Source organism: Egretta garzetta, unplaced genomic scaffold (assembly GCF_000687185.1).
Source record: "Egretta garzetta isolate BGI_Z169 unplaced genomic scaffold, ASM68718v1 scaffold393, whole genome shotgun sequence".
NCBI lineage: Eukaryota > Metazoa > Chordata > Aves > Pelecaniformes > Ardeidae > Egretta > Egretta garzetta.
The window spans coordinates 604783-613953 of NW_009259238.1; the positions used below are offsets into that span (position 1 = coordinate 604783).

The 9171-nt window shown below is 37.2% G+C and overlaps 1 protein-coding gene across 4 annotated transcripts in view; it reads right to left on the reverse strand.

Moving 5' to 3' along the window:
• ATE1 (arginyltransferase 1) overlaps positions 1-9171 on the reverse strand; it is an 85655-nt gene that overhangs the window by 46368 nt on the left and 30116 nt on the right. For all 4 annotated transcript variants that reach the window (XM_035891564.1, XM_035891563.1, XM_009635946.2 and 1 more), the window contains one exon: positions 5357-5456. In XM_035891564.1, coding sequence (XP_035747457.1) covers positions 5357-5456 — 100 coding nt within the window. The remainder of the gene's footprint in view (positions 1-5356; positions 5457-9171) is intronic.

Consider the following 9171-nt stretch of genomic DNA (forward strand, 5'->3'; position numbering starts at 1 on the left):
GTTAACTAAATTCCACGGTCAGAAATGGCAAAAGAGTCAGGACAGGCAAGGATGAGCCAGACCTTTGTGGATCTCGTGGACATGGAAGTCCAGGCTACCACTGGATGCACTTCACTGCTGCAGAACGAGTGATGCTGAAATTCCTGAAAGCAGCCAAAGAAATTGGCTCTTGAGTGCCATAAAATTCCAGGGGCACCGCTTATGACCACAGTCGGTCCAAGGTATTTAGTTTAAGAATGATTAATCACAGATGAATCAGCCTTTTGTTTCTTTTCTGACATTTCAGAACCCTTTCTAGTATTCCATCTATCTGAAGTCTGGCCATGCCTTGATACTGAAGGAGACTGTTTGAAATAATTCCATTTACTTTGGCCTGCATACAAGTCTGGATAAAGATTTCAGTCAAAACACCTCTTCACATCATAGAGCAGTCTTAAAATGGTACACAGAGATAACACAGCAAGACGACATTAAAAGTTACACACTTAAAGTATGCTGATGGTTATTTACAGGCTTAGCAGAGCAACCTCAGGGAAAGCAGATCATTGAGCAAAACAAGTAAAAATACATGCTCCAACTGCAGTATCCACATGCAAATATTGACATTGAAAAAGCCTCAGAAAACCCAGAAGTAAGGAAACTCGCATAGGAAACTTTGCCACCAACCCCTTCCCAGTGCAAGAACCTAGAGGAGATCTTGACGTAAAGGTGAGCAGAGGTCTAAATAGCAAATGCACAGCAGCAAGTACATTTATTATTTATACCAGAATCACAAACCCAAAATTTAGTGTCACTCACCACAAGACTCAAAATCAGTATCAAAAACTGTAGTGAAAAGAACAGAAAGGATCTCAAAGAGTTCAATACTGACTGGAAAATGTGAATTTCATAATATAGAACCACAGAGTAAAATTTTTTACTTGGAAAGGTGCAAGATAAAACAGAGTATTAGTACAGGAAAAAAATCCAAGATCCTCTCAAGCATCTCTGATATGGCTGTTCACTAAAGGTGGTTCTTTTATTTCTGCAATTCTGTAACTATGTTTGTAAACAAATTTCTTTAACCGAAAAGCATTAATGAGTAACAGATACAGTACTTAAACACAAGAAGCAAGCCTGAGACCAACATCATCCTGACGTAAAATACTTTCTTATATTTAAAATTTTATCACAGACTCCAAAATGCATTAGGAAAGGCTTTGCATCTTATGAGTCCTGAAAATTTTCCAGGAGACTACTTTCCAACATAAGAACTACCACATCGAACAGAGCCTGAAAAGTTTTACCACAAGGTTGTGAATTTCTTCAGAGAACCGGTTTAGTCTTGTATTACCCTAACCTACCCAGAAAAAATGGAACAAAGCCATTGCTTAAGGTTTTTCATAGCGTTTTTCCATATTAATATAGTCAATAGGACTACAGAAATCCTTTTGTCTCAATTTAATGTAGATTTTATTTTACCAGTTCATAAATATTAACCCATACATGGGAACAAATCTAAGAGGAGCTGGGAACTAAAGAATAACCTAATATTGTTATATATTCCCTTCCCCCACCTTAAGTAATTTCACCAATACTCCACTGTTTTAAAATCATCCTGCCATCAAATGCAAGCTGTTTGGGAACATAAGAAAAGGGAAGGGAACAGACAGTCAAAAGGGAGCTTTGTTTTTAAAAATTTCTGTAATTACGTCCAATCCATGGGGTGAATGATACTCATTAACCATTGAGCTTCCTGCCCGATAATCCAGAATTCTTCAACTCCATGGCTCAGCTGAGCCACAGGAATCCTGACTCAGGCATCCTCTTCCAGGACACCCAGGCCTCTGATCTTCAATTGGACTATGCGGTATTTATGTCCAAAATTGTACCACTTGTGGAAATAGAATAGATGAAAAGGCCCGATAACTTATTCTCTGCCAGTTCGGGCCCTGACCTGCTCAGCAGTGGCTGAGAACATTCAGCAGCTGCACGGCGCAGTTGCGCTGCGAGCAACTGGTGTGATGTTCCAGCCAGACCAGAAAGAGAAAGAAAAACTTTTTTGGATAAAGATACAGATATTATTTTAAGAAGAACTGCATAAAAACCAGAGCAAGCATATTAACAGCCTTATTAAAAAATAAATACTTCTACAAAACAGTCTATCAATGCCTTGGACCTCCTTAGAGCATAACATAACCAAGACGATCTGATGCAGAAGGGAGGATCTGTTACTGTATATGGCTCAGTTGCTGGTATATATGATCACCTATTACCAATGCTTTAAAAACTGCTTTTACATCCCCCAAAAAAGTTAGAATCCAGAAGAGATATCGACAATTTGCATTCCAAGAAAGTATCCATGCAGAACAAGGCTTTAATGCTTGCTGTTGGATATCTACACCTCCAATCTAGGAGTCATGTGTATTTAAAATCAAAATGGTCCAGCTATGTCCTCATGTGCACAATATTAATACATCAGCCTTGGACTGTAATATGAGTACAACAGTTCATTGCACAGATCCCCAGTTACTCCAACCACATCTTCTACAGAAGACTTGAGTTTTACTCCATCCAAAGTGGAACACTGTCAAACTCCTTCAATCGATATCCTATAGTCACTGTTCTTATACACCCCAATTTGCCAGGTGCCCGCCCTCAGCCAGCAGGAAGACAGACAGCTGTACAGTACAAACCAGCAGTACCACATTTCCATCAAAAATCAAACCCAAATGTCAGCTTAGGTGTTTCCACTGCTCACAGTCTGTGACTAAAAGAAGCAAAAACTTAAAAGATTTCCAAAATCCTGTGAATTCACTGTAAATAAGTATAGCACGCGTGTGTTCTTCGTAAGACACTGCTTATCTAAATAAGTGATGCTGTGCCTAGCCTCCATTTCTAAACATCCTAGGACAAATAATTTGCAAAAAAAATTACAAACGGAGGATAAAAAATAGCGGTTGGCTTTTCAAATCCTTCCTTTTCTTTCCTTCATTTAATTTGCTTACCTGACATCAGTTTAACAACAGTTACCTAGGGCCTGTCATTCTCCCACACTAATATCATTAAGGGAAGGGAGCCTAACATCTCTATTAAACAGGAATAAAGCAAAGTCTCCCACATGTAATGCCTCTAAGTCAACCAGGCATTACTGAAATTACTTAATCTGCAAAGTCAGTACTTACCCACCCTACTTTACCACTACCAATCACTTCACAAGAGTAGTAGCATTATCCAGGCGCATTTCAAAGCTTAATTTTAAGATTTGTTTCCAGTGTACTATTTCAGCGAGGGTGAAGTGGAACTACAGAATTAGTGTCAGCCTGATTTTCAACTGCATTACATTTGGCCACTTCCAAAACAAATATACACAGGAAAAGAAATATAATATAAAATCAAAACACTTGCAATTAAATTATTACTCTCCCAAAACAGAGCATTACTTACCTGCTATTGTGTATGTTCTAAATATATATGTATAGGCTTTCTTCTTCTCCCTACCACCTACCCTGGGAATTCTCATACTAAGCCACACTTAATTACCTAAGCACGTTGACATGTATAGGTTTCTGGAAGACTAAAATGTATATTCTTCCAAATCACAGACATATCAGATAGTTATTAAGTCTAAGCAAGGGATGAAAAAGAGCTTTTGTGAGAAAAGAAAAAAAGATAATACTCCCACTATAGATTATTTAATTTCCATTATTTGAGAAGGAAAACTAGAAGCATCATGAGAATCTTATATTCTTGATTCAATCATTTTCAAATAACAGCACAGGACCTAACAGAAGAGATCCCACATTATAATAAATAATACAAATGTATAGCAGCTACTGAGGTTAGCTCCTGGTTTTATAGCATTTAATCTTTGTATTTTAATAGTTTGCTGGTTATTTTAATACACTGACTCATGTACGAACTTTGTTTAATCCATGTATACAAAGTTCATGTTTTTATTAAAACTCACTACAAGCAGCTGAACCCGAAGTTTCTTAGCAACAATATCTTCAGAACTGAGACGTTTTCTGCCATTACAGTCAGATTTGTTTCTTTTCTTAAATGCCCTAATAAACTAAATGCATTCTTTTTAAAAGTCTTGAACTATGTAGAACAGACAAGGGATGTTACATTGCAGTGTCTCGACATGAACAAATCATCCCAAACTTTTAAGTATTTCCAAAGAGTAGAACCTATGGTTCAAGCTGGTGATGCAATGGCCTTAAAGAGGATTTAGATGACCCAGGCAGTGTTTTCCAACTCACCCATTTGCTTCTTTCAAACTTAATATTCACTTTGTTTGGCCAGCAGATATAGATGATAAACTCAAGCTGGCAAAGGGAAGGGGGTGGAGGGGAAGGACAGACAAACGTCTTCTAACAAAAGGAAAGGAGTAGAGGGAGAGATTTGTTATTTGTTATTTTCAGAAGACTGAATCATGATGGTCATCTGTAGTGTAGGCCACAATAAAGCTGAAATGGTTTTTCTTCACAAACATCACTTCAATGAGTCTCACATTTTTTTGGCTATTTGAAAACTAGATTTTTAGCACACTTTGAGGAAAAAAACCCCAAAACACTGCACCTCTTACTCTAGATTTCATAAGCTTTGTATCTTTCCATATTATTAACAGATATATTTGGATACATGTAAATGTTCAGCAAATTTCTATCAATGTTCAGTACTCTGAAATTGTATCGTAATATTCAAAAAGCAATGATACATTTAAAAAGGAAAGATACCACATTCACGACATCTAAAACCACAGAAGAGAGACATTGTTAGGCACTCAGGTCTAAACAAAGTTGAAGGTAACAGCGGTTACAAAGGAGGTTTGGTGACAGATTGGTTATTCTAAACATTCTCTGGATTCTCCTGACCCTTTCCTCAAAACTCTGCTACCTGGCTCAAAACTGCTGCTAACCTAGGTTCTCACTGGTTTCATCAGCAGATGAAACAAAGAGGAAAACCCCAAGTAGCAGCCCAGCCGAGGCAGGCATGTTATCACTGCCTACAGTCACCAAGCAACAGGTCCACGAATATGCAAACCTAAAAAAGGGAGAATTTTAGTCTACTGGAAGATACACAGTAATCATGAGATAGCCAGGTAACCAAATGGCAAACTACTATCTGACAGCCTTGAAAACCTTTCCATGTAAACTGCTTTTAAGCCAACTTGTAATAAATACCACATGCAGCTAAATTGAAAAAAAAAAAAATCCTAAGCCAAGTTAAATAGTAACCAACGTTCAAATTTAACCATATAAAGCCTACATTAATATCCAAAATGACAGTTACAAAATATTATATTACTATGAACACTGTCAAATGCTTTGAATAATAGTACACTAAGGAAATAAGTAAAAACACACTTTACCTTGTATCTCATTTTGGGGCATGAATGAATGTAGAAACCCATATAATAAAAACAGAGATCGGGAGCTTTTTCATGAAGTTGCCTAGTAAAAGCAATTTCCCTGTGAAAGGAAAGAAGAGACTAATTACTTTTGAATACAATTCTTGCATTCATTTTACCTCTTTATATTAAAATATTTTACAGCGACCCGGCTCTTGGCCTATTTAAAGGACTAGAGTTCTATCAAACAAAAAATGAAGATAATAAACTCAAAATTAATGCTTAAAAACTCCACAAAGATAATAAACTGAAAATTAACATTTAAAAATCAAACAATCAAATCACCAAAATGCAAAACAGCATGTCAGGCTTAAAAATACTTTCATTTTTGTGTTTTGTCCTGCCAACTGAATGACTTGACATTCAAATAAAAGTGACTAAGGGCCTTTATTTAACAGATTTCTTGTTAATATTCATATACATAGGAATTGTACAGAAATCTGGCCCAGCTGTTGTACACAGACTGGCTAATGTGGCTCAGGAAAACATCAGAGTATTTTTAAAAAACAAGATTGAAGTATAAGCCTCTTGTTTGTTCTCTTACTTGCATTCTAGCAATTTAAACGTAAAAGCAACGTCTTTACGCAACAAAAGGTATTTTTTACCTATCTCATGTTTTGTATGATCTTCTCATTTATTCCGGAAGAGATGTGTCAACAGATTCCAAAATAACTTTGTTTTTATTTTGCTGGCACAAGGAAAATAGTATTACTACAAAGATTCTGCCAGTGTTTCCACTATCATGCTCATTTTTACAGCATTTGTAACTTTGCAGTTCACACTTGTACCAGATTTTATAAAGATTCTTACTTTCAATGTCGAAGGACAAGAGGATGTGAGCACGAGAATATAGGAAGCATGTACAAATACTGGGTCTTTAATCACTTAATATTAAGTTAGTAATGAAGATGTTTAACTACACTGAAATCCTAGTATTTCAGTTGCATGTAGTTTGCTGAGACCATCATGGGTCTGTGATAACATCCATTCCAAGAGGAGAATGTCTAGAATTAAGTTACTCCATATCCGAAAATCCAGGTAAATACAACAGATTCCAGAAATGAGATTTATGTACTCCAAAAAATCATGCACTTCATATGTATAATCTTTAAGACATGGCATAAAGTTAGACAACCTTACTGTTTCATGCAGATTATCCTGGACTTAATTAAACAAATACCTTTCTGCAGTTCAAAAAGCTGGAACATGACAGGAAAAAAACGTTATCTTTGCATTTCAAAATCTCTTAAACACTCTTTACACTTGGACTACACAGTGTGATTTACTAAAACAAAAAGACTCAAAGTGAAATAAATAGACCATAATGTAATGAGGTAAAAAACTGCTGCGGCAGCAGTCTTACCATGGGGCCACAAAGCCTTGTGCACGTGCACATGATACCAAAGCTAGCTCGCTGCATCTTTGCACGTACAACAGTCTCCAGTGATACGCCCTAGGTAAGGACTCTTAACTCAAGTTCTTGCTCTACCTTTCATTTATCTATTTGGCCAACCCCACTCCAGGCAAAGCTTTACTGGGGGAATGCTAAAGCATCCTTCTCCTCCCTCTATCCAGAAGTGTGTGCTGTGATCCAATGCAAGAGAATCCTCTGACTCCATCGTTTTAAACCAGGAGCAGCAATCTGGTGTCACTGTAATGCGTAATTCGCACCTACCTGCATTCATTCTGCCTAAATTCCTATGGAAAACGGACTACAGACTTGCAATTCCCTTTCTGTAAAGCTTTCAGTTACAGTACATATCTAAAGAGTTATAACGGCTGTTAGCGCTTGGCAAGAGTAGTCAACTAGTGAGAAAGACATATATTCATTTAATCAGTATAAAATTCAGACTTAGTATTTCAGTGCTACATAACGCAATTCCAGAAGAAGTTCAAGTACTTGTCCCCTTCCAAAATAGAGATTATGGGTACTACGCTTCATGATTATGGATACTACTATTCATGATTTTAGGTAGTAGGGGGAAGGTTTAACTTTTTCCTGCAAATAAGAATCACTCAGTATTTCTTGACGATTTTTTTTTCCTTTGGTTAAGACTGATATTTCACAAGTAGCTGCTTCTCCCCTCATTCTTTACTTCCGTGCCTACATATTTCAAATGATCTTCAAATCCCATCCTTTCTACGACTCAGCAGCAAAAATTCTCAAAGTAGCATGAAGTGGAAGTGACAGCACCGCAATGCAGTTTAACCTCCTCGGAGTAAAATTGGCAACAGCTTTGAAGGTATCAGATTCCTTTGCAACTTCCTAAATCCTCCGTAACTCTCAAGGTTTTTTATCCCCTCTTTGAAAGAAGAACAAGGTTGGCTCCCTCTAAGACTGTTGGGAACTCATTTTTATTGCCTTAAATGCTGCAGAATTTATAAGCTGCTTTTTCACTAGTTGAGCCATGCACACATGTTGCACTGACAAAGTCTTAAATTTATTATGTAGAAAATTTAAAATCACTTCAAGAATTCATAAGCATGGATTATGTCAGTCTATTATTACATAAAGTAATGTGATATGCACAAATACTAAAAAACAACTCTTAGGAGGACTCAGTATTTTATGTTATATGCTCACCTTACATGGAAAAAATAATAATCGATCTAATTTCAAGTATCTAGCATATCTAATAAAATACTTCTAAAAATCTGGACCACTAATAGGCATAAAAAAGATCAATTCTAAACCATAGGAGTTCCAACATTTTTTCTCCATTTGTTAATTCTGATCAATGTTATAAAATCGCCAGCACCACTGAATGCCTCAGAAAAATGACAATTCAGACTCTTTTAGACATAGACCACTGGAGATGCTACAGCGACAGCTACCTTAATGCTCATGGCGACTTTGAAGTTAGTCCTGATTTGCACTGGAACTGGCCCAGATGACCTCCAGAGGTCCCTTCTGACCTATTCTCTTCTATGATTCCACAGTTTCTGCTGCATAAAGAACCATTCTAGAACAAGATAGGGAGAGCCAACTGGAAGGCAATGTTATCAGCTCTTATTAAAGGTGACATACTTGGAGAAACTGCACTTTAGGACTTCACTGATCTAAGAGCGTACCAGAGCGCAGGAGGAGGTCCTGCTCTCTTGCTACCCAGTCATTCTCAGCTGCACGTCGTGGCTCTGTCACAACTTTTGCACCAGCTCTGGTGTTAACAGATTCTTCACCGAGCCAACACAGCTGACTTACCAGGTTGCTAAAGCAAACAGTCTTCTGCTCAGTAAATTAAACTGGCTCAATGTATGGTTGCTAGAGGCCCAGCATATAGCAGAGATGGAGAGGAGTGATTGCAGCACCTCATTTCAGCAGCAATAAACCACTAGACTGATGTCAGCAACTTAACAGTGAACTTTGTGGGGAACATATGCATTTGAGCAACTTATGTAAAGATTATTTAAAAATCACAAAATTCACCACTGGAAGAGAAGAATATACCCAAAAGGAAAGTAAAAAGAAAAAAGATTCTTAGGAAATCAAAATATCCTAATCAAAATCTAAACAAATTATGAGCAATTAGACTTCTGAGCAATTAAATTGCACATGGTTTATTAGTTATCACAAATATATAGAGAGTAACTGTGACAAGAAGAGGTTTCCTGAAAATAGCATTTGTGCTTTACGTATTTCTAAAGGCATGCCTTATTTACCCACCCTGGTGGGTAACACTAAACAGTAGCTGAGAAACTCCACCTATAGAGAAGATGCCTCTCAACAGGGTGCCTTAGAGAAAGAAGAAAGCTGGATCTCACAAATCTAGTGCTGC